Source organism: Mesoplodon mirus, assembly GCF_964341445.2.
Source record: "Mesoplodon mirus genome assembly, chromosome: 1".
Classification (NCBI taxonomy): Eukaryota; Metazoa; Chordata; class Mammalia; order Artiodactyla; family Ziphiidae; genus Mesoplodon; species Mesoplodon mirus.
Window position 1 is genome coordinate 12,664,255 of NC_138976.1, and position 18,087 is coordinate 12,682,341.

The 18,087-nt window shown below is 49.4% G+C and overlaps 1 protein-coding gene across 2 annotated transcripts in view; it reads right to left on the bottom strand.

Moving 5' to 3' along the window:
• Positions 1–18,087, bottom strand: part of MORN5 (MORN repeat containing 5) — a gene marked incomplete at its 5' end in the record, with an annotated part of 34,212 nt that overhangs the window by 15,073 nt on the left and 1,052 nt on the right. The window contains 4 exons of one of the 2 annotated variants that reach the window (XM_082620951.1): positions 2,680–2,757; positions 9,360–9,491; positions 13,492–13,603; positions 15,281–15,428. In XM_082620951.1, coding sequence (XP_082477077.1) covers positions 2,729–2,757; positions 9,360–9,491; positions 13,492–13,603; positions 15,281–15,428 — 421 coding nt within the window. In that variant the 3' untranslated portion in view covers positions 2,680–2,728. Of the gene's footprint in view, positions 1–2,679; positions 2,758–9,359; positions 9,492–13,491; positions 13,604–15,280; positions 15,429–18,087 lie in introns of those variants that run through there. The other variant, XM_082620950.1, reaches the window with a different exon arrangement.

Sequence of the window (18,087 nt, forward strand, 5' to 3'; positions counted from 1 at the left end):
CCCCCGGTGGTACCAGGAACTGCGCTTGGTGCAGGAGCACCTGTGAATGAGACACAGCCCTGTCTGGGTGCGGAGATGCCGAATAAAGAATAAGCTAGGACAGGGACTTCCCTGGTGGTGCAGTGGTTAAGAATCCACCTGCTGATGCAGGGGACGTGGGTTCGAGCCCTGGTCCGGGAAGATCCCACATGCCGCGGAGCAACTAAGCCCGCGCACCACAGCTACTGAGCCTGAGCTCTAGAGTCCGCGAGCCGCAAGTACTGAGCCCGTGTGCCACAACTACTGAGACTGCGCTCTAGAGCCCATGAGCCACAACTACTGAGCCCATGTGCCACAGCTACTGAAGTCCGCGTGCCTAGAGCCCGTGCTCTGCAACAACAGGAGCCACCGCAATGAGAAGCCTGCACACCGCAACGCAGAGTAGCAGCCAAAAATAAATAAATTAATTAAAAAATGTATAAAAAAAGAAAGAATAAGCTGGGACACAAAGCTGGCAAGAAGAAGGAAAAGAAGAGGGTTTGGGCAGCGTTGGGTTCCACTTGACTCTGTTGCCAGCTGTGTGACTGGGAGCAAGTCATTAACCTATTTGAGACCAGATCTTCTCATTGCCAACTCTGGCTCCTGAAAATTCCCCACTTGGGATGCTGGGAAGAGCAGAGATAAGCAGGTAAGGCACTCAGCGGGGGCCTGGTTAGGAGCCTCCTCGGTGTGCATTCCCTTCCCAGCTTCGTGAACTGTGGATGGGCAGGTGAAGCTGCATGCCATTCTTCCGGGCTGGCAGGTGAACCATGGCCTTCTGTTGTGTGCTGAGCATGGAGAGATGGGGACTGTGATGGGGGGAGAGAGGGGGAAGGGCATTCTCAGCGGGGGGAACATACGATGTGAGAATAGGGCCATGTTGATCAACGGAGGGCAGCTAGTCTGCTTGGGCTGGACCATGGGGTGGGAAGAGACAGGGGGGTGAAAGGTAGACTGGCACTCTGAACACCATAATCAAGAGTCTGCAGACCCCGGAGTTTCAGCAGGATTTCATTTCCCCAGCAAAACCCTGGGGAGGCAGAGAGACCTAGCACGTCCAATCACACGTCCCCTCAGAGCCTTCTCCTCTCTCAAACACCTAGAGAAATCTTAACAACCCCCAGGGCTTACTCTCCTCTCTCTCCCCCAGCCTGAGTCAGTAATCAGTACAAGAATAACAGCCACAACTACCGATCACTGGACACGTGCCTTGAGCTGGGTGCTGTGCTATGTACTTTGCTTACTTAACTCCATCTTTTCTAACCACAATTCCTCCAGATTAAGTACTACTATAATGCCCATTTTACAGATGAGGAAACAGGCTCCAAGAGGAGACAAGAAGTAAGCTACCCATGGCCACCTAGCTGGCCAGTGGTGGATCCGGGACCAGAGGACAGCCGGATGTGTGTATTCTAGGTCCTGGGCGTTTCTCCACCGCACCACGCTCTCTCTCTGACCTCTTCCCGTTCTCAAGCCTCCTGCGGGAGGGAGCTCCTAACTCAGTCTCTGTTTTGTTTTGTGTCTGCTGTATTAATTGCAGTATTGCCTACACGGAGTTGCTGTCTTTTATGGTTTTACGGTCCCAGCAGAGGCAGCATCAGGGTGGAGTGGAAAGACCACGGGACTTGTAGGAAGAAGGAAATGGGTTAGAAGTCCAGCTTCACCATCACCAGTCTGTCATTCAGCACTCCCTGACCTGGATTCCTAATCTCAGGACACACCCATTCCCAGCTCACAGGATGCATGTAGAGCTCCCAGGAGATGCAGGGGTCATAAGCTCAAAGGCTTTAAGGTGGGTACCTTAAAGAAATGACAGATGCTGGGAATTCCCTGGCGGTCCAGTGGTTAGGACTCGGTGCTTTCACTGCGTGGGCCGGGGTTCAATCCCTGGTTGGGGAACTAAGATCCTGCAAGTTGCGGCATGGCACGACCCCCCCCCACCACCAAACAATGACAGGTGCTAATGGGGGTCTGACAGGTGCTAATGGGGGTCAGACAGCAGGGAGTGGTGGGAACCTGGGCAGTGCTTGCCCCCTGTTGGTGCCCAAACCCATGCCGTTTCAAACATGGGGCCAGCCAAACAAAAACTCTGGCTTGAGAGCCACTGGTTTGAGATCTCTAATGCTTAAGCTTTTAAGCTTTACAAACTTGGAGGTGCAGAGAAATATAATGGCTTATATTTATTATTGAAAATAAGTTGTCTATTATGTGCCGGGGACTGAATTTTGTATAACTTGTTGAAGCATCTGAGGGACTTGTAGGCAGGTCCTCTGCCCGCCTGCCTGCTTTTCTTTCACAAACGTTGAATCACCTCCAACTTGTGGGACCCGTGTGAGGTGCAGAACACCCAGGGCTGAATCAGACACAGACACGTGGTCCCCGCCCTCAAGAAGCTCTTAGTCTAGTGGGGAAGGCAGGCAAATAGAGGTTCTTCTACTGTCGTGGGCTAAGTGCTGTGAGGCTTGTGGGAGCACAGAGGAGGGACATCTCACACAGACAGGATGGAGGGAGGCCAGGGGGCGGGGAGGGAGGGGTTGGTCAGGGAAGCCTGCCTAGAACAATGGTCCTGACCCTTGAGAAGGCTGTGAAATCAATTTAGTGCATAGCAACCATCATTTTAAAAAACTGAATAGAGAATATGGACTTCTCTGGGTGTCCAGTGGTTGAGACTCTGCGGTTCCAATGCAGGGGGTGTAGGTTCGATCCCTGGTTAGGGAACTAAGGATCCCACATGCTGCACTGTAAGGGCAAAAAAAAACTGAATAGAAACTATCATAGCACATCTCATGTCAGAATACATACGTGAGTGTGAGTCTGTGTGTGTTCTGGGTCGTGATGTAAATCATTCCTAATACGAGCCAAGGTCCAACGGTTTGAGAGCCACAGTTTGAGAGAATTCTTGCCTGCCTTGCTCCCCAAAGCCTGGTGCAATGCAGGCACTCAAAGACTTCTGGATGAGCGGAAGGATGGATTTAAACTCTCACAGTGATCCAGCAGTAGGTACTGTCCTTTCCAGTTAAGAAAGGCACACTTGGGCTTCCCTGGTGGCGCAGTGGTTGAGAATCTGCCTGCTAATGCAGGGGACACGGGTTCGAGCCCTGGTCTGGGAAGATCCCACATGCCACGGAGCAACTAGGCCCGTGAGCCACAACTACTGAGCCTGCGCGTCTGGAGCCTGTGCTCCTCAACAAGAGAGGCCGCGATAGTGAGAGGCCCGCGCACCACGATGAAGAGTGGCCCCCGCTTGCCACAACTAGAGAAAGCCCTCGCACAGAAACGAAGACCCAACACAGCCAAAAATAAATAAATAAATAAGTTTATTTAAAAAAAAAAAAAAAGAAAGGCACACTTGGAAACCCAAGTCTAGGAAACCTGGATCTGTCAAGCGTGCCCACAACCTAGCAATTTGTAGCTTAGCCGTCCAGGGCTTTTTCTCTGCCCAGGGGGAAAAGAAGCCAGCCCAAGACGGGTGAGGGGCTGAGGCAGTTCAGAGCGAAAGGCGACCCTTCTGCTGGTGCCCCAGCCTGTGACCTCCTATAAAACAGCATTCCCGGCTCTGACCCACCCAGGTGGCATGTGCTTCACAATAGCAGCGGCTTAGGCCACTGTGTTTACTCTGGGGTGGCCTCAGTCACCCGCCTCAGGCCCACGCGGCCAGCAGTCCTGAGCCTCCAGGAGGCCAACAGGAAGCACCGTTTACGGGGCAGATTGGGATGCAGGGGAGAAAGGGCCCCGGGGGAAAACAGAAGATGGACAGAAGACCACATCAGTCCCCGGCAGGGTGAGGCGAGTCAAGGGTAATGACGAGGTGGCTACTAACAGAGACCCCTTTTTAGTGGTTTTCAGGACACTCTGAACTTGATCTGTCCTATATCAGGACCAAAATACCCCTTGGCTCCCTTCCTCCTCCATCATAGACTCTTTTTTTTTTTTTTAATATTACTCTTTTTTTCTAGGAGATGTTGGGGGTAGGAGTTTATTGATTTATTCATTTATTTTTGCTGTGTTGGGTCTTCGTTTCTGTGCTAGGGCTTTCTCCAGTTGTGGCAAGCGGGGGCCACTCTTCATCGCGGTACGCGGGCCTCTCACTGTTGTGGCCTCTCCCGTTGTGGAGCACAGGCTCCAGACGCGCAGGCTCAGCAGCTGTGGCTCGTGGGCTCAGCCACTCCGCGGCATGTGGGATCCTCCCAGACCAGGGCTCGAACCCGTGTCCCCTGCATTAGCAGGCAGACTCTCAACCACTGCGCCACCAGGGAAGCCCCATCATAGACTCTTAAGGTTAGAAGTGCCCTAGAAATTATCCAGTTCAACCATCTCATTTTGCAGATGAAGAGAAAGGGGCCCAGAGAGGGAAGGCACTGGCCCAGGGGCAGCCAGCAGGCAGCCTGGAACCTGGGGCCCGTGGCCCTTCAGATGCCCCTCTCTTGCCATCTTGCTGGAAGGATCTCCCATTTCCTATCCTTTGGCCCCTTTTCTAATGTAACAAGAGAAACCTTTCTAATGGACACATCCGTTACTATTCCACTCGCCTATAACCCTCCCTTAGTCCCTCACGGCCCTCAGGTGAAAAGACACCTGTGATCTTTCCTCCTGCCCTCTTGGGCCTCCTCTCCTGCTCTTCCTCCCCTGACATATTGGTGTCTCCGGCTCCCGAGCGACCTGTAGCCTCTTAGCTGTGCAGCGCTCTCCCCCATCTCTAATCCTTTGCACATCCTGTTCCCTCTGCCTTTAACACTCTTCCCAACCCTGAGGCACTGGCCTGCTCTTATTTAGGTTTCACATTAGATCTTGCTTTTTCCAGAAAACCTCCCTGGCCTGCTGGCCTCCAGGGTTTGCAATCCGCACGAGGTTCTCCTGCAGCAACTCTGAACTGTCACGATCCATTTCACTGTCACTTTCTCTTGCTGCCTGAGAGCCTCTAGGACGCCGCTGTCACCTTCATGCCTAACACAGAGCCCGACCCATAGCAACTGGTCAATAAATATTTGTCGCCCAAACAATAATCAGCGTCTGCCCTTCTAAGAATGGCCTTCCCTCCCCCGATGCAGTTTTTTAAAAGACTTAATTTTTTAGAGCAGTTTTAGGTTCGCAATAAAATTGAGAGGCAGGTACAGAGATTGCCCATATATTCCCTGCCCCACACATGCACGGTCTCCCTCGTTATGAACGTCCCCCACCAGATGGTACATTTGTTACCACTGATGAACCTACATGGACACGTCATAATCACCCAAAGTCCTTAGTTGACATTAGGGTTCACTCTTGGTGTTGTATATTCTATGGGTTGGGACAGATGTAGAATAACATGTATCTGTCATCATAGTATCATCCATAATATTTTCACTGCCCTAAAATCCTCTGTGCATCCCCATGATGCATTTGAAAGTTTATCATCAAGCATGGCTTTTGCCCACAGGATTCAGGGAACCACAATTTCTGATTCCCCGGTCACACCATGCATATCCATGCCTCTGTGTCTTTGCCCATGCTGTTCCCTGTGCCTGGAATGCCCTTACCCAGCGATCCTGTTTATGAAACCCCTACTCATCCCTTAAGACCCATCACTTGGGGAATTCCCTGGTGGTCCAGTGGTTAGGACTCTGCACTTCCACTGCAGGGGGCGCGGGTTTGATCCCTAGTCGGGGAACTAAGATCCCACATGCCATGTGGTGCAGCCAAAAAAAAAGACCTATCATTTCTGGGAACTTTTTCCTGACTGACACCCTCCATCCCGGACAGGTGATCAATTCCCCCTCCCCATCCCCCCCCCACCATTCTCCAGGGCTTCCCCCCACCAGGGCCCACATCACATGATATTGTGATTATATTTTTCTGTATCTGTCTTCTCCACTAGTCTGTGAACCTGCACAGGACCAGCATGTCCTCTCAGTGAGGCAAGACTGGAATACAATTCAAATCCAGAAAACTGAAAACTCATCAGCTGTATTGTACAACAACTGAAGAAAGATTATGCTCACACAGAATTCCCCAAAACACTAGTGCCATAAAAATTCTCCCTGCTGCCCCATCTCCCGACTAATTTTATGGTCAAATAATTTTAGGAAATGATGTAAATATATGTCTCTGGTAGAGATTCACAGTACACACTCATTCCTTAATTTATTTTTTTTCATATACAGTTAATGAGCGCCTAATATGTGCCCGGGTCTGTGCTTGGTACTGGAGCTACAGCAGTGTGCCTGTTTTTAAGAAAAAAATGTGCTTCCTTTCTCCTGTAACTTTGAACTTTACTCGTTCAGAGGCCTTAGTTCTCAAGGAGAAATGGTCCCACCAAGTGACACAACGATGGTTCGATTGAACTGGAAGTGGAAACAGCCACCTAGCCATTTTCGCACCTTATGCCGCTGAAACAACAGGCAAAGTAGGGGAATACATTTCTGGCTGGAGTGAGGGATCTCGACTGCCAGGTGGAAATTGGGTTGCTGTTACTGGGGAAAGGAGACGTTGTATGGAACCCAAGGAGGTTCTCTAGGGCACTTCTTAGTACTTCCACCGCCAATAGTAAAAATGAATGCAAAACTAAACCAACCAATGAAACAACCAAAAAAGGCAGGACCAGTAAGGATTCAGACCCCTCAAGAATGAAGGTTTGGGTCGCCCTACCTGTTAAAAAACTAGACCAACTGAAATGCGGGCAGAAAGCAAATGGAACATGGAATTTATAATAGAAAAATGAATTTATAAGTATTAACTACGGCCTCATGACCAATTATAGAAAGAGGACTGTATCGACGATACAGCTTTTCTTCCTTGCTTGTATGTTTATGTATAACGGTATCTATATTATTTATCTATCTACATATTTGCTTTTATTAACTAAATTTTTTCCTCTTCTTTCATCTTTTCCCCTTAATATTTTATAGGAAGATTCTTGGCAGTGGCGTGTAGGTTGTAGATTAGGCAGGACTGTCAAGGGATAACATCACTCAAAGATGGATGCAACATCTGTTGGGTTTAAGGTCTCCCCTCACTGAGGAGGTGGTGAGAGCATCTTTGTATTAGTAGGAAGGATAGTTGCAACTTGTAATACAAAAGAGCATAAACGTGTTATCTTTGCAGCAGAGAAGAGCGTGCTTGGATGCTGAGCAACAAAAAGCAGTTGATGGGGCCATTTATGAAGCTACTGACTCTCAACTCCAAACCTACCTTTCTACCCTCTGCTTGGCGATGCTGGGACTGGGACCATGTGGAGGATATTTCTCCTTTGCCAGCTGGCCCCCAGTCAGGTGCTTCAAGGCAGACAGAGGGGGAGGGGACACGCTCTTTCCTGTTTTGCTTGTTGTTCTGGTCAGTGTCTCAGCCGTGGCCTTTCACTTCCAGTTTCCAGCTTTCCCCACACTCCTAGAATCAGCGTCATTGTGCTCTCTCTCCAGAGGCCCTCCTGGGCAGTGCCCCCTCCTCACAAGTCTGGGATGCAGCTCCTGGTTGGGGGGGCGTGTATCAATCTACATTCTAATAATCCAGTCTCTTGCTTCCACATCCCCCCCCCCCCAGTTTTGAGGCGGTAGCTGCTTCCTGCAGTTACTTTCTCTGTCACCTCAATGTCTTCCTTTTGATTTTTCAGCTCTCCAGTACTTACTTAACCAATTTCCTGATATTAAGTTCTTTGTTTTTCTGACTGGACACTGGACAGGTACAAGTGGAGACAAGACAGACAGAGTCCCTGCTCTCAGGGACCTTACCATTTAGTGGGAGAGGCAGACAGTTAGCAATTCATTACACAAGTGAGTATTTAATTACAGTTGAAATAAGTGCCGGGAAGGAAAACTACAAAGTATACCAGCATTTAAAAGGTCCTGAGAAGCCCTTCAGTAAGTAAAACTGTTTAGTATTACTTAACTCAGTATCTCCTTAGTTGATTTGATCAAGAAACTTCATGGGAGCCTACTTATATCTGGCAGAATTAGTGTTCTATATAGTACACTCTGTTAATGGAAGATGAGAAGTCAGAGAAAAGTGCCAGGGACTTGGAATACAAGCATTTGCCATGTTCCCCCAGGAACACCCGGTGGGCGAGGGGTATCTCAGCTCCGGGATTCAGCCACGACATCAGCTGACGATTCCCTTTGTGCTTATTCCAGCACCACAAGGCAACTTTCTGATCATCATTGAATTACTGAGTAAATTTCCCTACAGGGAGTGGAGACCCTCAGCAGCCAACCCAGGCCTTCTGGTCTACCTGGCAGTTTCTTTCTCATTACACAGTAGGGTTTCTTGACCTGGGTCTTTAGGGGAACCATCAACCCCTTAAGACTATATGCAAAATGCATATGTGTGTGTGTGTGTGTGTGTGTGTGTGTACACATATATATTTGTGTGTGTGCATATGTGGGCATTTTTCTACGAAGAGGGTCCATAGTCTTGGTTATTCCTAGTGGGACTATGACTCTAGAAAAGAGAAGGATTAGGAATCACGGTGTTGAAGGAAAATGTTCTTGTTCCTATTTGTACATTGACCTCTTGCAAGCCTGGTCACTGTAAGTCAGTCCTTCTCAGTCTGATCAGCTTGTGTTCACTCACCAAACTGAGGTTCTGGATCCTCCAAGGTACTCCCCAGGCTGAGGGGCCAGCAGTCATCTTGGACCACATGGCATCACTCACTTTCCAGGCCTTTACCTGTGCTGGTTCCTCTGGCTGAAAAACCTCTCCCCACACCTTAGGGTCAACTCCGCATCATTTTTTGGGTCTCAGGTTAGCTATTTCCTTCTTGAATCCTTCTCGGAATTTCCAGTTCTGGATTAGATACCACTTCTTTGTGCTCCCACAGCATCACTCCCACCTCTCTGGGACCCCATTCCCATCTCCACTACCCCCACCACCATTTAGGGCCATGTTTTTCCCTTTCATTATGCTTATTCCATGATGCAATTAACTGTTCATAGTACTTGTCTGCTATTTGCCAAACATAAGCTCCACGAGGAAGAGGTTTGTGGCTAGCTTTGGTGCCCAGACCAAGCAGAGTGTCTAGCATACAGCAGGCACTTATTAGCTGCAGGGAAGCATGCAAAGATAAGTACTTGAATCCTTTCAGTGCTACACTTATGTGCTGTCACAGTTAGACCTCTGCCCTACTCTGTGACTATGTATAGACTTGTCAGCCGTGAGAATTCCAAAGAGTGAAACATTCAGACAATCAATTTTTGTCAATTTTTGGACAATCAATTATTGGCAAAAGCTTCTTTCTCGCTAAATGCGTGCATGTGTGTGCACACGTGTGCACAAACCTACATGTGATCAGATGAGACTGGGCACGTTCAGGGTGGTATGGCCATAGACCAAACCTACGTGTGATGAGAGAAGAGAAAACATGTGCCACATACCTGCATTTCTCAGAAAGCGATTCTCATAGTCCGTGACAATCCTCGTGGTCGGGTTATAGAAGCCATCTCCGCAGTCATAACAGCCTGGAGGGATTTTTCTAGGTGGGTCCATATTGGTGAGTTGAGAGATACCTTGAAAGGATATCATGGATCATTAACTCACCACCAAGGCCAAACCCATCCCAACCTAAGATCTACTTTTGGCTGGTTGCTCATGTGACAATCCGGCCCCATTTCTAGACCACACACTCCCTATCAGGGTACAGAGCAAAAGCACCACAAACAGGGCCCCAGAGGAACTTCCTGAAAATGGCTGCATGAGTAGGTTCTGGGAAACTAAGTTGCTTGCATTCCTTGGCTCATGGCCATGCATCCCTCTGACCTTCACTTCCATCATCACATCTCCTCTCCCTCTGCTTTTATCTCTCACTCTGACCCTCTTGCTTCCCTCTTATAAGGACCCCTGTGATTACACTGGGCCCACCTAGATAATCCAGGATAATCTCCCCACTTCAGGGTCCTTGACTTAATCACATCTGCCAAGTCCCTTTTGCCATGTAAAGTTAACATATTCATAGGTTCAATGATTAGACGTGGACATCCCCCTATCTTCTTCCCTTGACCCCGTCCTCTATTTCTAGGAACACCATGAAAAGGGCACAGGTTCTGGAATCAGAGAGACCCTGAGGATGTGTCAGAGTCGGCCACATAGCTAGAAAGGCATGTATGGGAGAGGAATGGCATTCAAGGTGTGATCAAAGGCTACAAGACATGAGCCTTCATGCCTCGCTCAGGAAGTCTTGTGGAACAGGGTGTGTGTAAGGAAAACAGCAGGAAAGAAACGGGTCAGGTGGGCAAGGATCGGGTGATGAAGAACCCTGACCAAAACTACCAAAATAGCTGCCAGGCATTGTGCTAAGTGCTTGACTCCTATTATTTTGCTTAATCCTCATAGCAACCCTGTGGTCCCATTTTACAGATAAGAAAACTGAGGCTCAGAGAGCTCAAGTAACTTGCCCAAGGTTAGATACTGAGCTCTGTAGCCTATATGTTAAGCTGCTGATATCAGGGGAGGAGAGGGAGGGCCTGGGCACCGCCTCCCAGGACCGGGGACATTGGAACCACCAGGAGGGAAAGAGGAGTCAGTGTACGTTTAAGGTCATAACCCCTGTGTGTTGTCTCTCTTGGACGCTGAGGCCTGAGGAAAGGAGATAAGGTTGGAATAAGTAACCTCTTGGTTTCCTTCTACTAGTGGGTCTGTAATTCCCTGTCCTCTGGACTGAGGGCTGGACGCCTGCCGAGCGCAGCACCACACACACAGCTCAGGGTCCCGTACACAGTGGTGCTCTGAGGTTGGCTGCCCATGATAAGCAGGTACACTCTTGGCTGATGGTTACTGAGGGCACACTCCACGCCAAGCGCTTTACAGCCGTTCTCTTCCTGAAGCCTCCTGCCAAAGCCCGTATCTTGGATGCCCAGAGAGGAGAAGGGCAGCCTTAACCCTCCCCCCACCCCCGGCCCTAACAACGCCTGCCCCCGAGGCTGAGGGGGGCTTTTGGAGAGGTGAGCAGAGTGCCGAGGGACCTGGGAAGGAAGTGCGTACTTAGGATAAAGCTGCTGAGCCAGGAGCCGCTGGAGGAGAAGGCGCGGCTGCAGGAAGGTTGTGCGCTGCCTCAAGACCGGCAGAGACGTAGCTTTGGCAAAACCTAAGCTGTGTGAGAGCTGGGGGCCTGGGGCCAGGAGCTCTTTGCCTACAGGCCTCAGCTGGGGTGAAGAGCTCATGACAAAGTCATCGCTAAGCCAGGGGGAGCCATTTACAGGGTTCTTCAGCGGCATCCCGACTGGCAGCTATCTGAAGGCAGAGACTGTGGTCTCGAAGCTCTCGGTCCCCCGGGGCCCAGCCGGTGTCTGCCACAGAGCAGGTGCTCAGGGAACGTCTGTGAACAGCATTGCTGTAACTACCCTAAGTGCGCCCATCACCTCCTACTGTGAAGTCAATATTATTGTCCCTGTTTGATAATAACTCTTTATCGAGCACCTCCTACGTGCCAGGCAATGTGCTAGGCACTGGGGACACACAGAACCTTTGCTCGCAAGGAGCTCACAGTCAGATCCTCATGAGAGACACTTATGACAGAGCTGGGGGAGTGGATCGTGGCTGCTCTGTGATTTCTCATGGGGAGCACTTGCCTAGTCTGGGAATTCAGGGAAGGATCCCAGGAAAGGGGCATTAAGCCAAGACCTGAAGGGTGGGAAGGAGTTATTTGGGTGAAGTGAGAGGGTTAGAGCGTTCCAGGCAGAGGGAAAGGCAAGAGCATGGTCTCTTGGAGGAGCAGAGAGAACATCCGAGAAGGGGAGGGAGCGAGGGATGAGGCTGGGGACCTCACAAGAGCCAGAGCACGCTGGGCATTTCAAGAGTGTGGAACCTTACCTTCAGGGTAGTGGGGAGGCACTGAAGGGCTGGTGGCAATCAGATTCACGGTGTTCAAAGAGGAAAGTGACCACAGAGTGGAGAATGGCCCAGAGGGGGTCAAGCGTGGATCTTAGGAGATCAGGTAAAGAAGGGCAGAGGATGGAGGTCTGGAATAGGGCAGCGGCAGAGAGGATGAAGAAACTCAACCTGGCACATGGCGGCGCTTGGTAAATATTTGTTTAATGAACAAATGGATATATTTTAGAGGCAGAATCCGTAGGACTAGGGGATGGATTGCACACGGGGGTAGGAGGAGGCAGGATTAGGCTTATCTCGGCTGGGGGTGGGGGGGAGTGACAGTCTCTGGGGGAGCAATCCTCGGGGGAGGGGGGGCTGGTACTGAACTCAGTGCAAATTGAGGGACAACCAAACGTAGGTGTTGGGGAAGCTGGATGCGGGAATCTGAGACTCAGGGATTTTGATTTCAATTTGAGTTCAATTAAGTGAAGGCTTAAAAGTGAATCAATTTGTAGGGAGGAGGCACAGAATGATGACAGAAGAGGGCCTAAGACAGGGAGCCGTGGGGAAGCCCCAAAATTAATAATTAAGGGAAGGAGGAGCTACAAAGGAGGCGGGATAGAAAGAAAGGGGGAGAGTGAGGTGTCAGGAAAGCAAAGGAAGGAGTCTCACCTGGTCAGCTCTCTGATCCAGGTCACAAAGCCAGGGTTTGCACTGACTGACTCTGACCCTGAGTGCCTTCTGGAGGTTTCTGTCCTCAGGGAGGTTGAGCTGCCCAGACTCATCCAGCTACTGAGGGGGGAATGCTAGGACTCCAACCCTGACCTTCCAGCTCTCTGCTCTGTCAACTACACCACATTATCTCATGTTAGGATTTTTTTTTTTTTTTTTTTTTTTTACAGTTTGCAACGTCATTTTCCCACATTTGGATATGTCGTCTGGGCTGTGCCGAAATCTAGCCTCTTGAGGCTCAGCTGACCTCACACGAGTCTCAGAAACACAGGATGAGCCCCTTAAGCTGCCAGAATCCAGACTCTAGCCCCGATGTCGCCCTCTGTGATGGAACTCGATTTTTGCAGGGACATAGCGTGATGCAGGGGACCTCAGAGAGGAAGACATGGGCTCCCATGGGAGCTCTGCCACTGGAAACACGTTTGGACTACGTGGACTCAGCTTCCTCCTCTGTGACATGGGACTAGGAAGGCAGACACGGCAGGGCCATCTGGAGATTCTACGAGACAGGGATTATAGGGGGCCTCACCCGGCACCCGATACACAGAGCACACGCTCCACGGGTGCTGCTCCACATTGCTGCTACAGCTGATCTGATGAATGACAGCAGCTGAGATGTACTGTGCACCTACTGCGCGTGCAAGACACTGCTGTAAACACTTTATACGAGTGATCTTATTTATGAGACACGTGGGGTAAATGATGCTATTGTCCCATTTTGCAGGGGAAAAACTGAGGCACAGAAAGGTGGAGGCACTGCCCTTGGTCCCCGGCTGGTACAGGCAAGCTGAGATTTGAGGACTGGCCTTTCTGATTCTAGAACCTGGCGCTTCTACATTCTGTGACCCTGCTCCGTACTCCTCTCATTTGGGTGGGTTACTTCAGTGGGGCCACAGCCCAGCTATTTAGAACTGTTTTTTCACCTTCCTCTCCGTTTGGGTGTGAAGGGAAAGAAGGGTGCCTGGGTACCTGCAGGCTTCAAGCCATAGCAGATCTCAGTGTAAAACCTCCGATCGTAGCTGTCACAGTAATGCCAGTTCTCAGCATCATACTGCAGCCCGTCTGAGAAGGTGTACGTGCCCTGGAAGATAAGGAGCACACACACAGGTCTGAGGAACCCACAGCCCACTTGCCAAGAAGGACAAAAGTCAAGGGAAGGGGTGGCTTTTTCATTGCCACAGAAAAGAAGTGATAAGTATCACAGCTATCACGGCTGCAGTGATTAGGAGTGGTGGTTATGAAGTCCTGGCACCCAAAATATGCAATACCCTGGTCAGATGACCTATCCTCGGTAGCCCTCGCTTTCCTCCTTTGTCCAATTGGAAAATAATGCTGTATATTTAATAGGATTGATTCAATGAGAGTCAGTGAGATAGTACATGAAAAACATTTGACATAGGGCTGGCATATAGTAAACAGTCAATAAATGTTACTATTATTCTTTTATTACTATCACGGCTTGAAAGTTCAGAGCCCTCAGTCATGGCTCTTCGTCCAAACATGTACATTCAGCTTTTGCTGCCTTAGTGCTAAAGGAAGCCTCAGGATGTAGACATCGCATTGGCCTGGGCATCAGGAAACATGGGTGGAAATTCCAATACTATTAATTCACTGGGTGACCTTGGGTAAGTCACATCCCCTTCCTGGGGCTTAGATTCTCCAAGCTGTAAAGTGAGGAGTGTTTCTTAACCTTTTTTTAGGTCATGAGCCAGCCCCTGTACACACCCATAATCCCATGAAAGTTACAGATCCTTTCTCTGGAGAAATTATAGTCACATGTACACAGAAGCTTTTGTATATAAATTGGGAGATTTCATTGACTCCCTGAATTCTACTTGTGGCCCACAAATCCCAGGCTAAGAACTCCTGACTTAGATGATTTATCATGATAGTAATGGTGGAGTTAACATTTATTGAGTGCCTACTGTGTGCCAGGTACTGAGCAGAGTGCTCACATATATTGCCTCATTTATTCTCATAACCATCCTAGGAGATGCCTAATACTCTCATGGCCGGTGGAATCATGGTCCCCCAAAGATGTCCACGTCTAATCATTGAACCTATGAATGTGTTAACTTTACATGGCAAAAGGGACTTTGCAGATGTGATTAAGTCAAGGACCTTGAAGTGGGGAGATTATCCTGGACTATCTAGGTGGGCCCAGTGTAATCACAGGGGTCCTTATAAGAAGGAAGCAAGAGGGTCAGAGTGAGAGAAGACGAGGTGATGACAAAAGCAGAGGGAGAGGAGATGTGATGATGGAAGTGAAGGTCAGAGGGATGCATGGCCATGTGCCAAGGAATGCAGGCAACGTCTAGAAGCTGGAAAAGGCAAGGAAGTGGATCCTCCCACAGAGCCTCCAGAAGGAATGCAGCACTGCTGACCTATTGTAGACTTCTGATGTCAAGAACCATAAGATAATAAGTTTCTATTGTTTGAAGGCACTGAGTTTATAGTAATTTGTTACAGCAGCAATATGATACTAATACAACTATTGTCCCAGTTTATAGACAAGAAACATGAGTCTCAGAAAGGGGAGGTCATGGGCCCAAGGTCACACAGTTGGTGGCATAATAGGATTCAAACTCATCATGGCCTGTCCAGGAGCCCTTCTGGATCCAGAGGGAGAGGATTCCAGAGCCCTGAAGATCAAGAGGAGGGAGAAGAGGGCAGCAGAGGGGGAGGGCAGGGTGCGAGTCAGGGGGGCTCTTCCTGTCTGAGGCTTTCTCCTCTGCAGACTCCCTCCCCAGCTGATTACCTTTACAACCAATCCTTTCTCCCAAGTGGCATCGTATCGGCTCCCACTGGGGAAGTACAAGGTTCCTTGGCCATGAAACATGCCGTCCTTCATTTCCCCAACATATTTTGTTCCGGTAGGGAGGATGTATTCGGCTTCACCCTCCATCCTGTAAGGACAAAGGGAAGTCACTGAGCCCTCATGGCAGCTGGAGGATCAGGGCTGGCGGGTGCAGGAGAGCCAGCAGGAACCTCAGGGTCCTCGGACGTTATTGTCCCAGCAATATTCTGTTCAGAAACAAAATGCTTGTTTCCCTCAAAACTCAAAAGTAAGAGGGGCTGTGTGTTGAAGGGGATGCAGGGTTTGGTCTATTTGTTCTCCCTCTGTCTCAGGTAGGGACTGTCCTGGAGTTCACACTGCCCCTGGAAGCGCCCCTTGGGAGGCCCAGAGAGGGGTACAATGCGTCCAAAGCCACACAGTAAGCACTGTGAAACAGAGATGGGGGCCAGGTTTCCTGGTAGCTGATGCTGGGTCTTCCCCGTCCCCCACAAGCAGCCTACCCCTGCCCATTGCACCATAAGTAGGAAACTGGGAAAAGTGTGAAATTTAGATAGGAAACAGGAATTTGAATCCTACTTCACCGTGCTCTAGATGTATCATCTTGGAGACTTTCCTAAACCTCTCTGTTTTCCTTCCTTCCTTTGTTCCTACCTTTTTTCCAAGAAATATTTACAGAACACCTGCTATATGCCTGGTGCCTTGCTGAGTCTAGTCTGTTGGATACAATACTACAGACACAACAGTGATCAAGGTAGATGCAGTCCTTGTCCTCGGGGGGCTCACAGTTCAGTGGGGGACACAGTTTAGCAATTATATAATGCGTGGTCAGTGCCATGCAGGAGAAGACAGGCCCCTACCTGAGCACGGGGCAGGGAACCAGCTGGACCACTTACTTCACGTGTGAAATGGCTGAGATTAATGCCCAAGATTAACCCAGATACTGGTAACAGTTTTCCTGGTAAAGGGCCTGACACAGAGTGAGTGCTTAAGAAATAGGCTTTCATTCGTTCCTTCATTCCTTCTCCATTCTTCCCCACTAGCTGGAATTTACCTCTCCTAACTCTGAACTTCTTTTTGGTTTTGTTTGTACCTCCGTTGGACGCCTTGCACTTTCTGCCTTGCATCGTAATTGTATACCTCATCTCCCCTATTTAATCAAAGCTTCTTGAGAGGAAGACCTTGGTATCCTCAGCTCCTAGAATCATGTTTCTTCTTAAATAGGTGCTCGTGAACATCTACTAAGTAAGGAACGAAGGAAACAGAAGGGCCAGTGGACTTCCTGAGTGGGTGACAGAAGTGGCTGCTGTGACAGAGGCCCCAAGCAGGAGAGCGCTGTGGTTAAGGCACAGCTTCTGAGCCGGGCAGGCCTGGAGTCCAGACCTGGCTCCACCTCTCCATGCCTGTGTGACCTTGTGTGACCTCCACCTTTCTAAGCCTGAGTTTCTCATCTGTAAACTAGGGATAATGATGACACCCCTGCAAAGTTGTTGCGTTAATGGCTATGAAACTATAATAGAATGCCTGACGTATAGAAGAGCTTAAAAACTATTTTGCATTTACTTTGCTGCAAGACACAGAAGGAAAGAGAACTCCTCTTCTTTTTTATTTCTTTAAATTTTGGGGCGGAGGCCTTGGGTCTTAGTTGTGGCACGTGAGATCTTCGTTGACGCATGCGAGATCTTTCGTTACTACCGTGCGGGCTTCTCTCTAGTTGTGATGTGAGGGCTCCAGGGCGCATGGGTTCTATAGTTGTGGCACCCGGTTCCAGAGCGCATGGGCTCTGTAGTTTGTATCGTGCAGGCTCTCTAGTTGAGGCGTGCAGCTCAGTAGTTGTGGCACGTGGGCTTAGTCGCCCCGCGGCACGTGGGATCTTAGTTCCCTGACCAGGAATCGAACCCACGTCCCCTGCATTGTAAGGCAATTCTTTACCACTGGACCACCAGGGAAGTCCCTCCTCTTCTTCTCTCCTCTACCTCTTTGCTTGAGATCACATCTGTCATTTCTAAACATAGTTTCCATCTAAACCCTTCTCTGAGATTTGGCATCTCCCCTCTTTTTTTTTTTTACTGCAAATTGGACACTATTATTCAGACCACCTACAGACATCTCCAGCCCACCCCAAACAGAACTCATCCTCTCCTCCCCCAAAGCAGCCGAATCCTCCAGGTTCAAAGCCTGGAGGTGGGCTCTGGGCTGGGATTGGAAGCAGTCTCTGAGTGGGACCAGGAGCCAATCAGTTGCCAACTCCTGGCTATGAAGTCACCCAACTTCTACATTGTTCTCTTTCCTGCAGCCCCACTACCTCTGCCTTGGCCCAGAGACCTGGTGCCTCCTACCGAGACAGTGGCAATAGGCTCTGACCTGATCTCCCCACCTCCACTCTGCCTCCTTCCATCCCTCTTTCCATCCTTCCCTTCCTCCTCTCCCTCTCCTTCCCTTCCATTTTCTCTTTTATTCATTCAAGGTGAAAAGCCTTCATTTTATACGAGTATTTTTTTGGCCGTACCATGCAGCAAGTGGGATCTTAGTTGCCCCACCAGGGATCAAACCCACGCCCCCTGCATGGGAGTGCAGAGTCTTAACCACTGGACCACCAGGGAAGTCCTGAAATGCCTTCATTTTAAATTCAAAGTAAATTAGAAAGAACAAAGAGAGCTACTTTATAACGAAGACATCAGTCCTTAACAAGGATATGATGACCATATCTCAAATATTATTCATTCATTCATTCTCTTATTCATTCATCTGGCTAACATGAACTGAGTGTG